A 23,482-nucleotide genomic window follows, 5' to 3' on the forward strand; every position below is an offset into this window, starting at 1 on the left:
TTTCATTCAATTTAAGAGATTTGTAGTTCAATTTCGTCCCAAGAAATCTGGAATATGCCAATCCTTGTTTCAAATTTGTCTTTTGTCAATCATTTTCGAACTAAGTCTACTCAATTTAGTCATTTGTCACACATTTTTGTCATTTACAATGCTGTGATGAAGTTTTTGCTTGGATCCCCCTCCTTTGACTTATCACTTAAACAAAGGAAAACTTCACCTAGCAAAAATCAAAATTAATTCTTAAAGTGTGGATGGACAATTGAAGGCAGAGGTTGTGGTGCTTTGAAGTGCTTACAAAACCTGGGAGCCAACCTTACAGTGTGTTTGGTGTGTGTGGAAGGAGGGATATATATTGCATGAAAGCAGTGAAACACAACATGGGATGAAATATGAGCTAAATAAACAAAATTATTTTAAAGCCCAAATTGAAGAAAGTTGTTAGCTAATATAGAATCTTGCATCTACTATGATCACGGTCTTGGTGATTACAAAGTAGAATTATGAAAAGATATCATTTGATTATAAACAACCTACTCTTTTTCCTTAACTAACATATTCAGATGTTGTGATGAGATTCAGACATTCAACGGTCAAATTCAATGACATTGTCACTTGTCTCTTGCTGTCATCCTTGTGTTTCTCAAAGGAAAGAGTCATCAATCTTTTTTAAAACATTGAAACCAATTGCTGTTACACCTAAAATGTAGTCCTGTGGCTAACCTACTTCTTGTAATGTAACACAAAGCTGGAGTTGCACTGTGCCCTGACCCTGCTTACATACACTAGAAAGTATTAACACTTTTCGAGAGAAAAGTAGCAATTTCTCACCGTTCAGACAAGATATACCACACATTTTTGTTGCAGAAAACAACATTCTTGCAAAATTGTAAAATTCACACACACACACACACACACCCACGCACACACAAATATATCGCGTTGCCAGCAACCACCTCTAGTGCATGTGCAGACACATCCCCACAAGGGACTACACCTGCACATTCACACACCACATATGGAGGTACAGATGCAGTACATGAAAATGAAACAAGCAAATGAAACTGAAACAAGTGTACACACCATTCTATGGTTTCAACTTGAAAAAGACAACCACTTTAATCTCAGATTTACAAATTCATATATTGCCTTCTCCACATGACACAAGAAGTGTAGTTGCTTCAGTTTGCATGAACATGAATAATGGAAACACTAGTTTCATCATCACTGTCTGGTAGTTTATCCAAGTCAATTTACAGTAGTGTAGCATCAAGGCTCTCATTCTAACAGACACATGGTATATAATTATATGCCCTCATGAAATAGCTCCTTTTAAGAAGGGGTAAATGGGAACCTGAGGATGGTGTGTAAGAGAGATGTCACTGTATTATTTTTTTTCTAATTTCAATCAGATTATTGGTTATCAATCAGATCACTGGTTATCAGCGGAAGGGAACTGAAAGTATTTCACTGAGACAAACTGGATAGGAATAAATAACCATTCAAAGTCAGCATAATTTACAATTTTCATTTCTAGAGTAGCGTCCTATCACAGTGCTGAAAGGCTGCATATAAGAACTTGCTACATAGTTGACGAGGTATGAATATTTATCAGAGTTCACTTTGACAACTGAAGCCACATAGACTCTCTATTTCCTTTGCTGTGCTTCAGTGGCACAACGCTTCAATAGCCCAGCACACTCTGTGTGGTGAGACTAGATTTCATGGAACACATATACAAGACTTCAGTTCCTGTATCTATGTCAAGCACAAGACACAAACCACCAATGCACATTGCTTGACAAGAAAACAGCATAAAAGGTTTATATCTTTGACATATCTTCACACAACAAATCTATATCTTCATTTCTCTTGGTCTCTCGCTATCCCGTCTGCACAGTCGAAAGGTAGTCCCTCTTGCATTTCTTGTGACTGGAGTCCAGAGAGAGCCAGAACGGAGGACCATTATAGCCTGATCCAGTACATGCTGGTGCGTATTCTGTTGTAGTCGGGCAGCTGCTCCACTGGACCTAAAAACCAAGACAAACATGCATACCCAAACCTCCATCATTGATACTGGACAAACAACTTTGATCACAACTAATATCCTGTTCAATACAACTTTGTTGTTTCACACACAGGGCTCGACCTTAGCGGGAGCCCGGGGACCATTGGCTCCCTAGAATCACTACGGGCTCCCCAGAAATGTATGAAAAAAGCCCGGCTGGCTCCTTAAGTTTTTTTGCCGTAGAGCCTCACGTTTCAAGACAGAATCATAGTTTATGTACATGTACACTCATACTATCGACGAGCGTGAGCGGCCCCGGCGCGCGCAGCGAGCCCTGACGCTCGAAGTTATTATCCCTGAAATTGCAATATAGACTACACGCTGAACATGTTTCATTCTCCAGCCGGCCCACGTTGCCCGCATGTGTGTGTGTGTGTGTGTGTGTGTGTGTGTACCCGACGTGTGTGTGTTCGTATCTTCTATTATAGAATAGTGTGCGCACATGCAATTCGCTGCTTGCGTACTGTGGACACCGAACGGAACTCCGCGCGCCTGAATCCCTGTCGCCTACGGACCCTGGATGTTTACATCGATCGCCGTGGTATCCCCATGTGTGGCCGGCTGGGGAGCGTGAGTATGATAGCTAAGCTACACACTGTAGCCAGCTGCCTCTATAAACAGTACACTATTTCGTTTTTAGTCGGGGTAGAAGCGCTCCGTTGTGCAATGTCTGCTTCATTTTCTCTACTTCTTCCGCTTTTCCCTTGCCTCCCAAGTGCGAAATGATTTTTAGAGTGTTGTGTGTGTGTTTTTGTAACGTTATTGCATCATTTTTCTGCAAGGAAGAGGTGAGTTTCTGTTCGTGTATTGATGTGCACTGCAGCATGTGCAGGTGAAAAGCGTTCGAGCTTTCTTTCCCGCGAGTATCGTGGAAACTTGATGTATTTCTAGGCCTATTAAAGGAGATCTCATATAACAGAATACTTATAACAAACTATTTTCCGGTCAAAATGAATTAATTTCCTTTGTTTTGTATCGTTTATTGATGATCCCAAGGTCCAAGTCAAGGATCTCGTCGCAATACAGAGTTTCCAATGTGTATTAATTTTCGCGTAGCTATCGGTGCTGCAAACTTGCTAGGGCCTATTAAATCCTACTTACTACTGTACTTATCGTTCTATTTCTGTCGTTTCTCACACCTCGTTTGGTACGATTTCTTCCATTCTATATCACTTTATCCGTTCCCTTTATACTTTGAAATATTTAAACGTAATTCTTTCAAGTGTCTCGCACTGTTATTTCCGTAACGGCGATTTCTCCACTTTGCTACAATACTTTTTCGAATCGAAGCGACGTGTGTTGTCTTTTCTAAATATTTGTGTTGGTAGGTGTTGATACTTTGTATTTGTTATTTATTTTCCTCGGTTTTTATCTCGCCGAGGGACTATGCGTGTTTCTTAATGTTGATAGGAAAAGGCTAAAATGATCTGAGTGATGTCTGATGGTGATGATGAAAACTATGCTGGTATAAAAAGACGGCTTACTGCATGCTGAGCGTACGTGCCGTTCGTTTTATTTCACTTTCCCTCTTATTCTTCTTTCCCCTTACTCTTCTAAGTTCTTTCCCCACCAAAGAATGATTGAAAAAAAAAAAAGAAATTACATACACCTCACAACAAAAAGATCCACGATCTACCAACTTCGTAAAGTTAAATCTAAATGTTCAATATCAGCAAAGAATAAGGGGAAAGCATGAATTACAATAAATTAGAGCGAAGAGATTGTGAAATACTGAATACATGCGCGCAGTCTCTTCGGCTCGAAGAAACTTGACACCCACCCCTCTGCCCTTGTGGAAATTTCCACAAAAGCAGGTGCCACACCCAGGTGCGTGCCAGACGAAAGAATGCGCGCACTGGAATAAACAGCGTGTAAATATCCTGGAAATATCGATCGAAGAACCAGCTCATTAGTTGAATTAAAGGAATCATTGCAAAGATATCGTGATTCTATAGCCTTTCTTTTGGCCCATATAGTAGGAAACATCAAACAGTCGAATATAGTGTACTTAATCGAATATCTTATGTTCCCTGAACAATAAAAAAGGATCGATTAATCAGTCAATCAAAAAGGTAATCACAGAAATACTTAAAAGGTATCGTATGCCAAGACAAATTCACTATGAGTAGGTCCAATGAGATGCAGTCATCACCTGCTTAGACAGCAAAATCATGACAATTAATTTCAGTTCATGCTCATCATAACTGCTTATTACTTTTCAAAGTTTTGGCTATCAACATTCGTTCGTAGCTGTTTTTTGTTTGTTTTGTATGTTTTTCCTCGTGAAAAACGTAATGACTTCTTCGTATCGAATGTTTAACTGCATGTTTACCCTAAACAAGCCATCAGCTCAGCTATCCATGGCGCATTCGATCCATCGAACTTGCAGTAACCTCTTAGGCAGGAGCACATGGCGCATTCCTTTAAACTTGAAAGTACAACCACGTGTTTGCACATTGGCGCAACCACACACAGCACGGCATTTTGCGATCATCGTTATAGCAGACTTTCCGATTCCAGTTAGGGTACAAGAAATTGGAATACCGGTACTTTCGGAAAATACTGATGTTTAAAATCCAGTAAAATTGAAAAGCCTGAAAACAACGCATGGTTATGTTTTATAGTAAACAATAGTTGGAAACAGCGAACAGAGTTTTGCATTCACTGACACAGAAGCTTTCTTGAGAAGATGAAAGCATTCCCCCTCCCCTGCTAGATAGTGGAAGCTTCCATAACCAGCCCAGCAAGTTTCTGGAGGTACATACATGCACTTGTAGTCTTGTACACATGCATTGAGAGAAAGCAATCAATCAACGCTGAACATTGCGTAGTTTGGATTTTTTATCGTGCTGGTGACCAGCTCGATACTTCAGCATGTGCCGTAATGTTATGTTAAAGAGCTTGTAGGCCTTATAAGTCGACGAGTTTAATTCAAAATGGCAAAAAGAGGGAGATGGAAAAAATACAGATTCTGGTGGAAAATACGGATTTTGGAGCTGCTGAGTACGGATTTGTGCTTCCAAAGCTTGGCAGCTCTGCTGATCAATCAACATGTGACGTTACATAATTGTTTCTAACCCACACCTTGCAGCTAAAAAAAAAGAAGAACCGAGAAAGAAAGACGATATGATCAGACCAGGGCAAGAAATTACACAAGGGAATGGGAGAGGGACCACACAAAACACCTACACACACACACGCAGGTGCACATGGCAGGCACAGTCACACACACACACACACACACACGCACGCACGTGCGACGCACACACACACACACACACACACACACACACACACACTGTGTGTTAGAGACTAAGAACAAGGTATCTCAGGCTTGTGTCTGTGGAGAAATGCATGTTATATCTAAATGAAATCTTCTCCACCAGGTTAATACACGCAATAGACCTCTACTGCTGATTGTGACTGAGGGAACCGTGGCTCGCTAAAACTCAATTTGGCTCCCTAAAAAGGTCCCTGAGGAGCCCGGCTGGCTTCCTAGAAAAAAAGTTAAGGTCGAGCCCTGACACACTACATATTGCATTCTATGGGAAACATACTTTGTTTCCCTTAACTGATACACATGCTAATCTACCCATTTTCAGAGAACATGGATATCAAAAGGTACTGTATGCACTGAATACAATTATATAAAATCTTCCTCAAATTAACGGAGGCATGTCAAATCATGGAAGGGGGACATAACAACATAGAAAGTTAGTCTGGCAGGTAGCTTTGAATTTTGATGTAATTCTCGTTACCTCATAGGTATACATCATTGCTTCAAAACTGTCATAATTCAGAGTCAGTATAGGCTACAGTCAAATAATCGCCTAATTCAAAGGTCTTTTTAAGCCCTCTTCTTTTTACATTCTGTTGATTTTAATCCCTCATAAGTCAAAGCTACGGTATTTCTTCAGTCCAAATAGATTCGACTCAGGCAAGGTTGACTCACTGTATTTTATAGTACCTATAAAGTGTTTGCACAGCATTGTCAGCAAAATCATGGTTGAATCACACTGACAGAAAGAAATCTGAAATACTGAGAGTCATTCAGTCCAGACTCACCAACGCCAGCGACAGCGGGGCATTTGTCATAGATGTAACGGGTGCATGCATCACGGACGGTCTTGGCGCTGATGCTGTCAATCCTGGCGTCCAGCTCTGGGAGTGGGATGCGGCGACCATAGCAAAGCATCTGTCGGCCAATGTCTTCACAGATTGGAGTAGAGCCTAGGAAAAAAGGTGACATAGACATTATTATCATTTTTATTCTACGTCGACTTTATGCAATCATTTATTCAAAATGAAGATACAATACCATCGCCTTATAAAGTATGAAGTTCCTTGGGACTATAAGTTTTGTACCTCCATATGCAACTATAATCTTGCTTTATTTCAAAGACAAAATACTTCAGTTGTAAATAGAGATTTCAGACAACGTACTGCTTATTTCCTTGACTACCTAAAAATGCATAGCCTGTTCATCTACACTGCTCATATATCCAGGGAAAACAAAATGTTTTCATTTCATCATTTGGTCTTGTTCTTATCAAAAGAACAGAAAATGGAAATATGTCATCACAAGAGGAAGCATCTCATGCCATAAATAAAACACAGGTTGGAAAAGGCAAACAGGTAGACAATAGCAAGGCAGACTGACAGTGACATAGGAGAAATGAAAGTAAAGCTGTTACTGAGAAAGAATCACTGAAGACCGACACTCTTACCATCCAACTGCAGGAGCATGTTGGTCTTGAGCAGATTCTTAGCCCGTGACACCTCTGACTCGGTCACACTGGTGCAGAGATACATCCACTGTTGCTGGATGTGGTATACCATGTCCTCCACACCCAGAGGGTCAGCCACCATGTACACACCCCTGGCAATAACAACAATCACATTCATTGGCATTTATGCCTCTTTCCAACTTTTCAGAACAATGTGTGCAAAGTAAACTTGATGCTATGGCTTCCAGATTTAAGTCATTTGCAACCTATTGGTACTTTGTCCCATGAAATAAATGCACTGGTTGAAGAGGCATTACTTCCACTAATATGCCATTGCATGTAAGGGCTACTCAAGACTAACAAAAATGCTAACCTAAGCAGCGCTCTCCTAAAGCGTACAGTAACGTATCATACCCGCGCCAGAAGAGCACTCGAACGCTACGCAAGTGTACCGTACCAAACCAAACCGAGCTTAAAGTGGACCACTTCCTGATGTACTTCAAAAGCATACCGTACCATACCAGAAGTCGGCACGAGAAGAATGCACGTAATACGCACAATGTCATAATGCAAAGAGTTGATTCTCTATGTTAGGGACACCTGTATATAAGAGTAAGCACGCCAGGTGAATGTGTTGGTTGCTACAAAATGTGTGACCCCTAAAGTCTAAAAATAGCTCATTAGGCACGCTGTCTCCACAGAGCGCTCAAACGCTCTCAATACAGCATGGTATGGTACAGTATGGTATGGTACAGTATGGTATGGTTCAAACGCTCAAACATGGCATGAAAGGACTCATAAGGAATAAGCTGTGACATTGATATCAGATAGTAAAGGGCTGTAAATACAGACAACCTCGCCTAAGTCAAATCCAAGGGAACCACAGAAAATCCTTTGACTTAGGTAAATTACGGCTTACACAATAGAATTAATGCTTCTATATCCATTCTGTGTAGAATTTTCCTTGATTTAGCCAATTTTGTACTTGTTAACTGTATTCGATTTGTTTCCCTAACCACCTCCTCTCCTCCCTGCTGAGGTGTCTTACCAGAGGCCAGTGTCAGTGTAGCAGGTGTTGAAGGCCTGGAAGGAGTGACAGAGGTTGTCCTCAAAGGCTGCCTTGGCCAGTCGGCTTGAGGTGTTCTGGAAGAGACAACCAATATCACATGAGATCAAGTAAAAACAGTCTAACAGGAATTCACCATGTCTACCATCTTAGTGAACATGTAGACTTTGAGAGTCATGTGTGATTAGATAAATTGGCCAAAAAAAAAAGATGATTTCTGCAGGAATAAAAGAACAATATCTTGCTTTTCCAAAAAAGAAGGCTATAAATGGTCTCTACTACTTTCACGTAATACTTATACTAGGCATACATCCAAAAATAAAAACAGAATTTGAAACTTACTGCTCCTCCTCCATATGAGCGATCCCAACTGCCAATCAACTGGAACCAAGAAACAAAGGAACAATAAATCATTCATCTTGCAAAGGATGTAGAACAACAAAGTATCAAATGTTTTTTTAAAGTGTCAAATTATTCACAACTGACAGCCAAAACTCTTCCAAGCTTGAGAGGAAAATGAATCAAATTGTTCTCCTTTTTTTTCTTAACTTGAGGTTATACATAGCCCTAAGAATCTGTATATGTCATATTTGTTACTGCACAAGTACCTAATAGTGCAAGCTTCGAGTGCTTATTTTGAGTCCACAGAGCTAAAGTTTATGAGATATGGCAAAAACGGATTACCTTCGATCTTTTCTTTTTTCAACAATTCTTTTTCAACATTCCTTTGATGATAAGTACACATGACAATGAATTTTCATGTCCCCCATTTTCCTGTAGATACCAATGACAATGTCATAAATCTTTGAACTAGGTAGTCCCATTATCCACAGGAAGACTTGCTCTAAATGAGATGGCTGGGGAGATACTTACAGTGTTTGCTACCATGAGGGGGATGTTGTCTGGATGGGCCCAGCCTACTCCCTCCACACAGAGGGCAATATGAGCCAGAGGCATCTTGTCATCTCGGACAGTGATCTACATCACATTACAAGACAAGACATCAAATTAGAACAGAAACAGTAGTTTTAACAGAGGGGTAGAAAATGTTATCCATTATGCCTAATTGCTAGTTCTGATGTAACTGTCATGTTCAAAACTGTAGGAAGAAAGTGACTTTAAGCTTTGCCACATTCTGCACGATTCATTCAGAAAGTCTTCTCTAAAATTGGTCAAGTAGCACAGCTACTTACAAATAGCTTTATAAAAGAGAACTTAACTGGCATGGTAAATAGCTAACAACGAATCATTACTGTAAAACGACTGATGTTCGCATGCATTTTAATTTTGTGAATTTCGCGAGCCAAGATTCGCAAAATCAAAATGCATGCAAAGGCTCTTGTATACACTATATGCATTGAATGCTAGAGGCACTTCGCGAAAATTTCATGCTGTGAAAAAGGCTGTCAGCTCCAATTCGCGAAAATTTCATGCTGCTAAAATATCATGTTTTACAGTATGTTGGATGGCACTTGACATGTAAGTATAATGTGATTCAATGATGATGTGCCTTCATTTTACAAACTTACATATAGCAAGTTTGAAGTAAATACTGGTAGTTCATAAATGGCAAACTGAGAAGACTACAGGAGTTGAATTTGTGGTATCATTATGGGAACTGCAGCTAACATGTATGATTTCATGCTTGTGAAAACATGTTGCCAACACAGCTGGCACCAAATGTATCCTAATGTACTATCAGCCCTGGTTATCTTATTGAACAATTTTTCCATGCACTCTCCTGTAACTGTCAGTAACACATAAAAAGTAACATGTTAGTGGGGTTGCAAATGAACAGCAGATCATAGGCGCCGGAAGTGGGGGGGCAGGGGGGGCGGCCGCCCCCCCAATCCAAAAAGTGGGGGGGCAAAACGCATTTTTGCCCCCCCAAAAAGCCCCCCCCCCACAACAAAAAAAAAAAAAATAATGATAATAATAATGAAAATAAATGAATAAACAAAGAAAATAAAATAAATATGTATATATATGAATAAAAGGGAAAAAATATGGCTACAAACGGCAGCTTTTGGACTGTAAGATGTCAAAATTTTCAAGCTCGCTCGCTTCGCTCGCTCGCATCCAGCAGTAATGTTGAGCCCGGTGCGCCTCCCCCTTAATTTCTAAAGCGAAAAACATAGCTACGACGGCAGTTGTTGCCACTCTAGAATGTCAAAATTTTCAAGCTCGCTCGCTTCGCTCGCTCGCATTGAATCGTTATGCCATTCTCCTAATGTTGCTGACAGTAATTGCCAGTAGTTGCGCCCGATGCCCCCACCCCTTAATTTCCAAAGCGAAAGATAAATGTAGCTACAAACGGGAGTTTTGGGACTGTAAAATGTCAAAATTTTCAAGCTCGCTCGCTTCGCTCGCTCGTATTGAATCGTTATGCCACTCTCCTAATGTTGCTGCCAGTAATTGCCAGCAGTTGCGCGCGATGCCCCCCCCCCTTAATTTCCAAAGCGAAAGGTATAGTTAAAACGGGAGTTTTTGGACTGTAACATGTCAAAATTTTCAAGCTCGCTCGCTTAGCTCGCTCGCATTGAATCGTTATGCCACTCTCCTAACGTTGCTGCCAGTAATTGCCAGCAGTTGCGCCCGATGCCCCCCCCCTCCTTAATTTCCAAAGCGAAAGATATAGCTACAAACGGGAGTTTTGGGACTGTAAAATGTCAAAATTTTCAAGCTCGCTCGCTTCGCTCGCTCGCATTGAATCGTTATGCCACTCTCCTAACGTTACTGCCAGTAAATGCCAGCAGCTGCGCCCGATGCCCCCACCCCCTTAATTTCCAAAGCGAAAGACGGGAGTTTTGGGACTGTAAAATGTCAAAATTCTCAAGCTCGCTCGCTTTGCTCGCTCGCATTGAATCCTTATGTCATTCTCCTAATGTTGCTGCCAGTAATTGCCAGCAGTTGCGCCCGATGCATCGCCCCATTAATTTCCAAAGTGAAAGATATAGCTACAAACCCCAGTTTTGGGACTGTAGAATGTCAACATTTTCAAGCTTGCTCGCTTCGCTCGCTCGTATTGAATCGTTATGCCATTCTCCTAATGTTGCTGCCAGTAATTGCCAGCAGTTGCGCCCGATGCACCGCCCCATTAATTTCCAAAGTGAAAGATATAGCTACAAACCCCAGTTTTGGGACTGTAGAATGTCAACATTTTCAAGCTTGCTCGCTTCGCTCGCTCGTATTGAATCGTTATGCCTTTCTCCTAATGTTGCTGCAAATAATTGCCAGCAGTTGCGCCCGATGCGCTCCCATTTATTTCCAAAGCGAAATATATAGCTACTATTAAAACTCCAGTTTTGGAACTGTAGAATATCAAAATTTTCAAGCTCGCTCGCTTCGCTCGCTCGCATTTTATTGTTATGCCATTCACCTTATGTTGCTGACAGTATATAATTTGTCGATCGTTTCACACCGTCATTCCATAATCCATGTAAGGAAAACTTACAATGTTCCTCAATGACTGCGTTGTTGAATATATATAGTATCACATTCCGTAATGTATTGTAGTCCCATTATTGCTCACGCACACACGCACAAGCATACAGACCGTCAAAATTACTTGATGGTTCCCCCCATGTTTCGACCCACCGTAATCAACTTTACATATATATATACATATATATATATATATATATATATATATATATATATAATAGATGACGTGCGTGTGTGTGTGTGTATGTGTGTATTGTGTAACATATGCATGGTCTAATCTTGAGCCCCCTCCAGTGTTTGCCCCCCCAATCCAAAACTGCTTCCGGCGCGCCTGCAGCAGATTAATGCCAGGTGGAGTAGGCTTGACACATACCCCACTGCCTGTGTATCGGCAGGGTGTGAGGGCTGGGATCTCATTCTCATACTCGGTTCCCAGGTTGCCAAAGTGCTTCTCAGCCAGTTTGACCAGCTCATCATGGTTAACACCTCCTGCTCCGGCCAGCACGATGCGGGGACCCTTGTAATGGGTGGATATGTAGTCCTGGAGATCTGCCTTGGCAATGGACCTGTGAAACCAGACATGTATGGCTCATTACAGAGTAATCACTTCTGCACTAAGACCTCTTCTTACACAAGTGCAAACAGTGAGACAAACAAACATTCTCTGCTATCTGGGTAGAAATCACCCTTTGAAATATATGCTGTGTGTGAGACGACTACTAAAGCTTTCCATGGTTTGGTGTGCTTTTACTTTCATCTTCCAACTACTATATCTTCTTCCATTATTAACAGTCCTTCACAAGATAACTACCATATGGTAGGGGAAAAAATCAACATGCCACATTCGAATATTTATCAAAATATCATGTTTACACTTATGACTTTCAGACTGAGACTTAAAGGAAATGGGAAAAATGATTCATTTTTGGTCTCCATACAACAACAAGCAAAAAACTGTTGTACAATGTACACCTAGTATTTGCTCAACAAACACATAAGTGCATGTATTCAATACAATATAAATATCACTGACCCTTCATAAATGTATACATCTGTATTTGAATAAAATCCATGTCAAACTTCATCAGCAGAGGTACTTGTATGTGTTACATGATTCTCATTATAGCAATTTCTGCGTAAGACCAAAAGCATAACTTCTTGAATCTTTTGTAATTCACACTTTCACCAATTCAATATTTCATAAATTCAGTTTGGAAGACAAGTCTTCACCTGATGTTCTCAGTGGGGCCAAGGATGGTTCTGCCGAGTGCTGTTCCCTGGTAGGCTGTGGCATGCAGGTGGTCAAAAATCACCTCTTGCAGGTTTGTCTCGACTTCCTGGAAATATCAAGCAAAAGAATATGGAAAGAATTGTGAGGGCCGTGAGTTGGCTCAGTCGGTAGCGCGTCTGCCTCACGATCACGCGGCCCGGGTTCGAACCCGAGTCTGGACTGAGCAATGTTGTGTGTAAACATACCGTCCCCTCTAGCAAGAGGCAAAACACTCTGTCCCTCGGATAGGACATAAAATGGAGGTCCCGTGTATGAGAGAGTCACAGCTCATGCACGTAAAAGATCCCGCTTCATTCATTCATCGCAAAGAGCAGGGTGTCTAACCCGGTGAAGTGGTCCCACCCCACATCCAACTGGACCCCATGGAAGACCAGCTTAGTATAGCTGAATATGGGCTATCCAGCCATCTTCACAAATGGAAAATGAACAACAACAACAACCATTTCCTGCTTTGTCTATTGTGTATCATTGGTTCAGTGTAAAGCTCTCATGAGTTTGGCAGATTAAAGAACAAAAATGATGTTTTCATTGGGGTCTGCTGCCAAATCATCCAAGACTGACAAAAATCATCTTGATGTAGGAAATCTAGAATGTAGGAATACTTTGCAAAAATTATTTAAAGAGCCTGTAGTAGACAGAAGCATATCCTCCACCTGATATCCTTTTGTATATATCTGTCTGTTTTGAATTTCAACAAAACCAAGCCATGAAATACCACATCTACCAAAAGTGCAGTCATTCTTCCAGAGCCTCACTATTTTTTCAAATTGCAGAGGAAAAGAAAGACATATTGACCCAAAGTCTGACACTCCTTTCACACAGTTCTATCATGTTATAATGTTCCTGCCGAACAATGATTACAAATCAGCTGCTAAGATAGCTTCTGACAGCAGCATTTTAATTCACTCCTTCATGACAGATATTATTACTAGCCCTATATACACCTCCTCTAGTCCTATGTCATCATATTCCCACAAGAGCCCATACCTGCATTTCCCTGAGAATAACACCTCTTTCCCTTTCAATCTCGTTCTCTCCAAGAGTGCTGTTCTGGATGATGTCAGCGAGGATTTCAACAGCTTGAAAAGAAAGGAAACAGTAAGTGATGAATGTCTAGGGTGAATTCAAGGGTGAAATCTTACAAGCACTCTGCTGGTTGAAGTCCAGTTTTCAAAGACAATAACAAGCTTCGCTGTTCATATGAGGTCATTTACACTGATTGCAAAAACATCATTTTCATTCATCATTTCATGCTGGATTATGAGCTAAGAAAATGTTATTTGATTTATGATGTAGAAGTACAAAGTCAAGGTTCCATTTTCTTTAGATATGTAAAATATGGAAGAAATGAGTGCTACTTCAGCATGTGTTACTTCAACACATGTAACAATATATGAATGACCTTCCCAGTTCATAATACAGTGAAAATGCCAACACAAACAATGCTTGAACATTTACATACTAAATGTGCAATCACTGCACACTATTCAATATGAAGCAAAAACACAAAGGTTGTGTCATATTTCAGCGAGTTATGTCAAATTTCAAAGAGAACTAGCTGAAGTAGTGAGAATGCATACCTTTGGGCACATCTGACTCAAAACATTTGGCATAGTACACTGTCTGTTCCCTGGATGTGTAAGCATTCAGATGAGCACCCATGTTTTCAATCTCCAGTTCCAGATCCATCTGTGACCTGTTCTTGGTTCCCTGTGAGAAAGTTGGAAAAAATGCAACAAACATCCATGAGCCCCATTTTCTAAACTTTGTCATACAATGCATACCATACCTTACTATGATACTGCTTTGAATCGCACATTTCAGCGTATAGAAGATAAGATAGCATACAACTGTAGCTGCATCATCCAGTTGTGTTCATATTACACATGACAGTGGATAGAATGAGAGGAAAAGGACAGAAAGCATGTACTGCATCACACCGTGGATCCAATATGCTCAATGATCCGTACACAATACAGAATTTCAGTGCAAAAGCAGCAGCCATCTTGACTGTACCTTGAATGCCATATGCTCCAAGAAGTGTGCCACTCCATTGTTCTGCTGATTCTCATACCTGCTTCCAGCATCTATCCACAGACCAACCTTTGAGGAACCAAATCAGAATAAAATAAGCAGTGAGCATGACATAATTCACAGACAGAAATTGCATTTCTTATCTTAATCTGTGATAATGACTGCACTAATGCAGATAGGGGGAAAGGCAAAACAAGCTGTAAAAGGAACAGAATTGAACAGGTATTTCTTATTCCTTCATATCCCCAACTGCCCAACAAATAACCTTAAAGGGACTGTACAGTACTGGTTGAGGGGGGATTCATGTTTTGAACATTCCTAAGTGAGATAATGAAAAGCCTCTTATGAAATATGAAAGTGCATGTAATTTTAAGGATTCAACATTTATTTGATGAAAATTGGTTTTCAAATGGCTGAGATATAAAAAAAAAAGTGCTAATAATAAAAGGCGACATGCCACAACTTTATTAGGATCTCTTTGTTTCACCTTGTTTTTGGATATCTCAGCCATTTCAAAACCGATTTTCATCGAATAAACTTTTGATACCCCTTAGAACTGCATGCTCTTTGCCATCTCATAGAGTGGTTTCTGAATATCTCGCAAAATGTTAAAAGCTAAATCCTCACCTCGACCAGAACTGTACACACCCTTTAAGACACTGAAAATGTTATTTTCCAATAGCATCATTCATACCTTCATTAATCTATAGCTTTAGCTTTCATTTTGTCATTTCTATTTAGACTAGAGTTTCTCTGCGCAAATTCTGTTAAATATGTGAATGGGAGAAGTTGTCTAGCATATATGAAAGGGGACACTAATCCAGCACATGACAGGATTCTCTTTTGCTCTATCAAATACAAAGAAAGTACAACCGCAGTAACAAGTAGTTTGCGGTATACACTCAAGAGACATGTTTATACCACATATATTCACACACTGAGATTCATTTGTTGACCCTCAGAATCCTTCAAGTGTGAAATTCTTCTCTTGATATGTTCTTCTTACAAAGAACAAAGCTATTAAACATGCTGAAGACCATGTATGAAATAAAGAGTACCAAATCAGAGAAAGGTTTTATTTTCGTTTCAAATAAATATGTTAAATTTATTTTTTTTCCAATGAAGCATTTCTTAGTTTAAATATTATTTCCATGAGTGTTTGATAACTTTTTTTTTTCTAAATGAAAATGAAAGGCAACACAAGTTTCTGAATTTTTAGCAACATTTTGGAAATTACACTTAGCTATGAGCATTTCCAAAATACAACCATTATTTGTACATGAAATTTCATTCTCATTTAACTTTGCACTAAGGTATACAAACAACTATAACTTTCAGCGTAATCATCAAATGGATATCTTTAAGGCAAGAAGATTCTGACGTACTGTTGCTGTTGGTATCCCTGAGTCCTCAGATGCGATACGGAAGCCATTGCTTAGTGTTGTCACCCGTGTTTCAGGGACATTGACGATAGTCTGTTGGTATGAAGCTGTCTGAGTAGATCTGAGCCGCCTTGATGCATGCCGACCCTACATTACAGTAAAATGGAGAAATTTATAATGTATAGTTAGTGCATACAAGACTATATTACTAATTTGTTAAATTAAACCCTGGATTTATGCCAGCATGAAAAGTTATTTCCATTCTTACTGCAACATTTCTGGATTAGAACAATGCAGTAGATCTCTACTTAAAACAATAACAATGCATACATTATATGACACAAGCTGGAATGACACAAAGCAGACCTTGTATAGTAGTGCAATCATTTGTATGAACTGTATTAAGGGGAAAGTGTTCTTTGGGACAGTATTTTGATAAAAACACACATTTATATAACTACAGTGCACTCCCGTTATAACGAACACGGTTATAACGAAATTTCGTTATAACGAAGTAAATCTTCTGGTCCCAAAATTATCACCATTAAAGTCTATGGTAAAAAATTCGCTTATAACGAACACGGTTATAGCGAAATTTCCGTTATAACGAAGTCTTTTCCGAGCGCCACAGACAAAGAAAAACAAAAGAAATGTCCCCCGTTATAACGAAATGCGAATTGCTTTCGAAAATTCGTAGCGGAACAAGCATTTATAGCTTCTCTGCATGGGTGAACGCTTCACACCACTGTGTGTTCGCTCTTTGTGTCACGCACAGTTTCTGAGGGGAACTTGCGTTTATTATTGTGATACAATTATCCCATCACATTTCACATAGCTTTCCAGTGTATGATAAGTATTCAGCAAACAGAATATATGTGGTTTTCTTGTTTTCGTTATACATGTATATTGTATTTGTTCGGTTATAACGAAATTTCGTTATAACGAAAGAAAACTGCCGGTCCCGAGCATTTCGTTATAACGGGAGTGCACTGTACTTCATTTAACCCTTATCAAATCTCTTGCTGAATCTCCAAACCTATCTGCATCAGCCTGACATTAGACGTTACAAGTTTAGACCTATGAGTTTAGAAATGTGAGTTTAGACGAGTTTAGACCTTATATACAAGTGTTACAATATACAAGTATGCACAATCATCTTTTACTTTCAGAATCTGCATTACAAATTCTTCCACAGTATTTTGCCCAAAATTCTGATAAAGTACCTACACTGTACAAATGTACATTTTATAAACAAGTTTGTGGGAATTGCATCAATCATATTTGTCTTTATTTTTGGATATCATGAAAAAATGCAACCACACACACAAAGTAACCCTGCACTTTTTATGAAAACCTGGTATAGCCAACAAAGATGCCAAGCACACACACAATGCTATGCATTTTTTGTAATGTAAATATAACAAAAGAGAAAGGAATAAATCCTACCTTTCAAAATGTTATTCATGTGATTATCTTTGCACCATTGATTAAAGATAATAAAAAGTTTTGGTACCTCAAAAGCTTCCCTGAATTTCCTTGTCTTGGTTTGTGTTTCGGGTTAAAGTACGTTGTCTGTGAGAATTACTCACCCCAAAGTGCTCTCATGTCTTAGTAATCATGCAATAATGGTTTCGTACCAGAGCCGACGCTGTACAGCGTCGATAAATATTGTACGAAACCACTGACTGCGACCAGCAGCGTGCAGCCCATTGTACGCATAGCTAACTGCGACCAGCAGCCCCATACGCAGAGCGTAATGGGGCTTCGCATTGTAGCATTCAGGATCATGACAGAATTAGTATCGCGGGTAAATGTCAACTTAAAATCCAAAAATTTCTTCGATTTGAAGACTTACCAATTAAGTTGAAGTATTGAAAACAGGCTTTGAACAACGTTTGGTTCTGCCAATAGTCCCTTTCTGTTCGAATTGATGACTGAATGTGACTCGGTCGAGAGGACCTTGGGAGAGCTACATACACTGGATACTATGGCCAGCGCATGCGCACACAAACATCTTATCCGTTCATGGATTTGAAATTTGTGCGCATGTGATGTGTTCGCAGGCACTGGCTGTAGTATTCAGTGTACTGTATGTAGCTCTCCTAAGGTCCTGTCGACCGAGTCACATTCAGTCATCAATTCGAACAGAAAGGGACTATAGGCAGAACCAAACGTTGCCCGAAGCCTCCTTTCAATACTTCAACTTAATTGGTAAGTCTTCAAATTGAAGAATTTATGGGATTTTAAGTTGACATTTACCCTGCGATACTAAATCTGTCATGATCCTGAATGCTACAATGCGAAGCCCGATTACGCTATGCGTATGGGACTGCTGGTCGCTATGCGTATGGGGCTGCTGGTCGCAGTTAATTGCATGATTACTAAGACATGAGAGCACTTTGGGGCGAGTAAGTCTCACAGTGTTAGTTATATGAAAGGTACTTTAACCTGAAACACAAACTAAGACAAGGAAATTCAAGGACACTTTTGAGGTACCAAAACTTTTTATTATCTTTAATCTGATGTCGACATCATTGTTCTGATATGGTACATATGATTATAACTTTCAAAATTCAAAAACTATACACAGTTTGTAATACAATCGCATCAGTCACATTCAGCTTTCTCCTTTCTAAAACCACTTGGAATCAAAATGTATGAAGAATTTTGATGGCTCATGGAACAAGTGCGCCCTCATGTAACCACTTTGCACTACTACAAAGGACTGTCATCTCTGGAAGAAAAAAACAGACCAAGTGAGGAACCATCAAATGCCCAGAAAAAGGAGATTGCAGTACCCTGAAGATGAACTTTTGATGACTTTGATAAAGCTGCAACTTAGTCTTTGAGAGGAGGACCATTCCACTCTGGTGTTAAGTCAGACCACAGTTTCACTAGTTATCTATATATGGATTCCTTTCCTCAACAAGGACTTGAAGCATCCATCCACTGGCAATCTAAAGAGCGTATTCTCAAATACTACCCAAGTTGATTCAACAAATTCCAGGGAATTGTTCTCTGCATCATAGACTGCTTAGAAATTCAGAATGACAGGCTGACACTAGCAAGCTCACATTCCCAAGTGTGCAATTAGTACAAGTCACAACCAAGGTTGTTCCTTTTAGCAAGACCAACTGCTTCCCACAGTCTTTTTCCCCAAAATCTGCCAAAGATTGGAACCCCCTCCCCCACTCATTAATTTCCATCAAGGACTCAATGGCACTCAAACAAAAGTTAAAGAGCACACAGCCCGATTAGATCTAGATATCATTCCCTCACAGACCGTTATCAACGTTGAGTGATGTTTGGAGCTTTTCAACCGTGAAACCGTGAAACTGCGAATCTACCCTCTACCGTGACTTAACATCCTTCCCTAGAGTAAAAGCCCCAATATTCGGCCGGCCTCCAAAATCCGGACACTTATCACAAGCCAGCAAATTCTACTGTCACAACACACGCATAGGAATCACATCGTTTCACACATTGGCAAACTCGTTCACCACAGGAAAGTGCCCGAGTCATCTCCAAAAACCCATCTAAAATCCCAAATTTTGCCGTCAAAAATGCAGAATCACCGCAACTTTTCCAAAGCGCACACGAATTAGGTTGAATTGAAAAATTACACCGTTCTGTCGTGATATTTTTCGCTTATCGCAAGCTCAGAGTGTGATGGTACTGTATCCTCAAAAACACAAAAGAAAAACAAAATGTCCGTACATGCTGATGCAGTGAATAATAGGGGCTGAATCAAGCGCCGAGTCACCAAAATTCAGACACGAACGGGCGCCACAATGTCCCCGTTGCAACCTTGCGCCGAGGTACGGCACGCGCTCATATTTCAGCGGCCTTTGTACGCGTATTGACATTGCGCGCGCGTCCGAATTTTGAAGACGCTGTCCGAATTTTGGGGAAATGACAAGGTGATAATATTTGGGGATTCTGTGAAATTTTCTGATGCATTAAAAAAAATCAATATGGGGAAAAAGTAGGTTGATATATTCAACATAGGGTAAGGGCACCAGTATTCCGGTATTCGGTCACTTACAAGTGTATCACTTGTCACCAGCCAGTAAGTTCAACTGTCACAACACACGCAAATCACATCATTCACATACTTGCACACTCATTCACAACAGGAAACTCCCTTAGCCCCCTCCAAAAATCCATCCAAAATCCCAGGAGGGGTACCTCTAGCTCTCCGACTACCTACGTTGTACGTTGTAGTATACGAGAGTGAATGCCTTTCAAATAACATGCAGATGAGGAGTGAAGCAATAAGGACATTTACAGACCTGATTTCAGCCACAGATTTCGGTGAGTTTTTGACATAATTAAACAAAAAATCGCATACCGATTATTGAATGATTATCATAGATTACGATAATTCCTTGTATTTTAGTTTTCCACGATTAATAAAGATATTCATGAAGGAGTCGCACAACCACACTGAAAAATGACAACGTCTGCGAAGGAATAGAGGTGCAGCCGCTGTCGCTTTGCGACAGCGGCTGCGTGTAGCTATAAGTTATAACAACTGTTAGCTATATCTAAATGTTAGACTACACTGCCTTTCAAATTTGGTCTGGGCTATATAAATTACACGCATAGAATTCATTGGTAGACGAGACCACTCCCTAAAACTCACCATTCCGGACGCAAATGTAGATGCTTTTATTTAAGTAGAAAATTCTTTTTACCCACGCACAGTCAGAATCTGGAACAAACTATCTTACGTAGCTGTTACTACACCCTCCCCAGCTACTTTCTGGGAAGCTGCTGTCCCCATCATTACCATTAGAAGCATGCAGCCTCCCCCTGGATTAAGAGCAGGCTCTAGGAGGGTCTAAGCCCGGTCATGTTTTTAGTGTTACTAGCACTTCACACTTTTTATTGTAAATAGGGCCTATACTTTCCCAATCACTGACAGCCGTTGACTGCACACATGCACATCATCCCGGGGGTCATCCCGGTATAGCTTCCAGAGTGAGCTGCAAAAGGGATTACCCATTTTTTTTTTTTTTTTTTACCATATGTTGGCATGCAAACAGAGAAGTTACATCATGATCATGTGCGTGCATCATTACACTTTACCGGCAAGACCTACACACCATTGACCACTGTGTGAAACTGCATAAGACAAAATGCAAAAGGCTAAAAAAGGCTGCACCGTCCACGCACATACGTACTTTCACGTGACTTTACCAGCGCTTCTGGAGCAAGAATTCATTTAGACATAACCGTCTATCTCATATTTCTCAACAAAAAATAGAAAGTTACTTCTGTTCTTACTAATCAAGCAAAGAAATTGTCATACCGATTGCGACGACGAAGCTAATCTGGAGAGGATTCCAGACGTTCGAGACAACCACGACGCCATTTTGGCATGAATGATTTGGTGGTGCGTGTCCCACAGAATAGAAGCATGACTATGGATTGGGCACGTCTTTTCACGAGGGAGCAGCGAATGTGTAGGGGTAAAGGGTCATCCGCCTTTTGGTTGTGTACTTTTGCACGCTTCAAGCTCGGTGCTACAGGACGTAGACATTGAATCTCTCTCGTGTATGATGCTCTTCCTCTGGATACGTGCCCAGCCGGCCACGCCACGAGCTGAATCTTTGTAGTTTGGAGACCCCTTTGAGTGCATCCCTATAATCAAGTTGCCCTCGGAAAATTACAAACTTTTCTAAAGGGCCATTCTCCGAAAAAGTGTAGAAAAATGCAATTTTCGTGTCGCAAGCATGTTCATGCAGTTTAACTCGTTTTTTTTTTGTTTTTTTTTTGCCCCTTGGAAATCAATTAACCTTTTGAGTTCAATACATCCGAGAGGTATACCTCATAGGAATATATCAATAAAGCTTTTGGGACAACCAGGATAACATTAGAAATACAATTCGAAGTTTGATATAATCCTCAATGCGTCGCCAGATAAAGAAGTGCTCACATAGCAAGTTCTTGATCATTAACATATCTAAATCAAATCTTTTGTAGGCCTACTTCTTGCCCCTCAAGTGCCTAAATGACAAATAGTATCTATAACAATGATGTTTTGATATTTCTCTTGGAGATCGTTTAGATTATGTCGCCAAATTGCAGTCAGATGTACGTTACCCTTTTTGAAACTCCTCGAAGATCAAAGTAATGCCGCATATATAGCGGTGTACAAACACGCTACGTGATGATTTATTCATTGAATCTCTTGTTACAAAATCATATAGGCTACAGATCCGAAGCCTTGGAGTAAATGTTATATATATATATATATATATATATATATATATATATATATATATGTATATTATATATAAATATATGTATATATATATATATATATATATATATATATATATATATATATATATATATATATATAAAACGAAGAATCAAGAAACAAACTAGTAACGCATTATTTCGCCAATAAAGAATGAGTTTATTGTACTCAAATTTTCGGTGGCCTCCACCTTCTTCAGGAGTCTCGAGACTCGAGACCCGTCGAGACTCCTGAAGAAGGTGGAGGCCACCGAAAATTTGAGTACTAATGAACTCATTCTTTATTGGCGAAATAATTCATTACTAGTTCATTTCTTGATTCTTCATGGGGCCAATACGTGAATTCGCAATACATATATACATTTGTATATATAATATATATATATATATATATATATATATATATATATATATATAGTAAGTTGTAGCCTAAATAAACGCAAAGCTCAGGTACTTTTGAATACCTCAGGTAATGTTTAATCACACAACAAAATTGCATAAGAAAAATATTTTTCTGAATGTTGTGTGAGAACGGTAACAGCACATCACATACGTTACGATAAAGGCCCCTATGTACGTTAATAACTCGTTCAGCGAGGTTAACCGCGACACGCTTCTGCTCGCGGATTTAACCTGATGACCTCATCTTTTATATACTTCTTGTAAATGAAAATGGAGAAAATGCGTGCAGAAATTCAGAAAGAACATATAATAGGGGAGAGGAAAAAGAGAAACGATCAAACATTTCTAGATAGAGAGCGCCGACAACGGCAAGATGACCATATCATGTGATGACCCACTGATCTATGAGTATTTTTATTCGGACCTCTTTCTTTTACTTTATTTTGGATATCTCAGCCACTAGTTCAAAACCGACTGTCAAGAAATGAACTTTTAATTCCTCTTAGAATTGTGCGCTCTTAAATATTCCATATAAGTGGGTTTCGATTATCTTTCAAAAATGTAAATCTGTATCCCCATCTAAACCCGAAGTGTAGTATTCCTTAAAATTGTGGCAGTTACAAAACGTGCCGTCAGATTTATGTCACAAATCCATTTTTTCTGCTTATGTGTGTGTGTGGGTTTGTTTTTCATTTGTATAACAATAACTTTATGTCTGTAAAATCAATTAGAAGGATTTTAAGGGCTGAAGTCTTGTACCCGCCATATATGTTGTCAACTTCACAGCAAATGAAATTAATGATC

General features: G+C 39.8%; 1 protein-coding gene across 1 annotated transcript; it reads right to left on the bottom strand.

The window, feature by feature from the left end:
• Positions 1-1,073: 1,073 nt before the first annotated feature.
• Positions 1,074-21,409, bottom strand: LOC140240727 (mitochondrial-processing peptidase subunit beta-like). Its single transcript, XM_072320491.1, has 13 exons — positions 21,324-21,409; positions 16,013-16,156; positions 14,610-14,696; positions 14,174-14,303; positions 13,581-13,672; positions 12,533-12,639; positions 11,676-11,868; positions 8,732-8,836; positions 8,201-8,239; positions 7,841-7,935; positions 6,793-6,944; positions 6,131-6,295; positions 1,074-2,027 (listed from the first exon to the last, which is right to left on the bottom strand). Exons 1-13 carry the CDS (start codon positions 21,384-21,386, stop codon positions 1,963-1,965), a joined length of 1,437 nt encoding a protein of 478 aa, XP_072176592.1. The 5' UTR covers positions 21,387-21,409; the 3' UTR covers positions 1,074-1,962.
• Positions 21,410-23,482: the final 2,073 nt, after the last annotated feature.

Source organism: Diadema setosum, chromosome 2 (genome assembly GCF_964275005.1).
Source record: "Diadema setosum chromosome 2, eeDiaSeto1, whole genome shotgun sequence".
In the NCBI taxonomy this organism is placed as follows: Eukaryota; Metazoa; Echinodermata; class Echinoidea; order Diadematoida; family Diadematidae; genus Diadema; species Diadema setosum.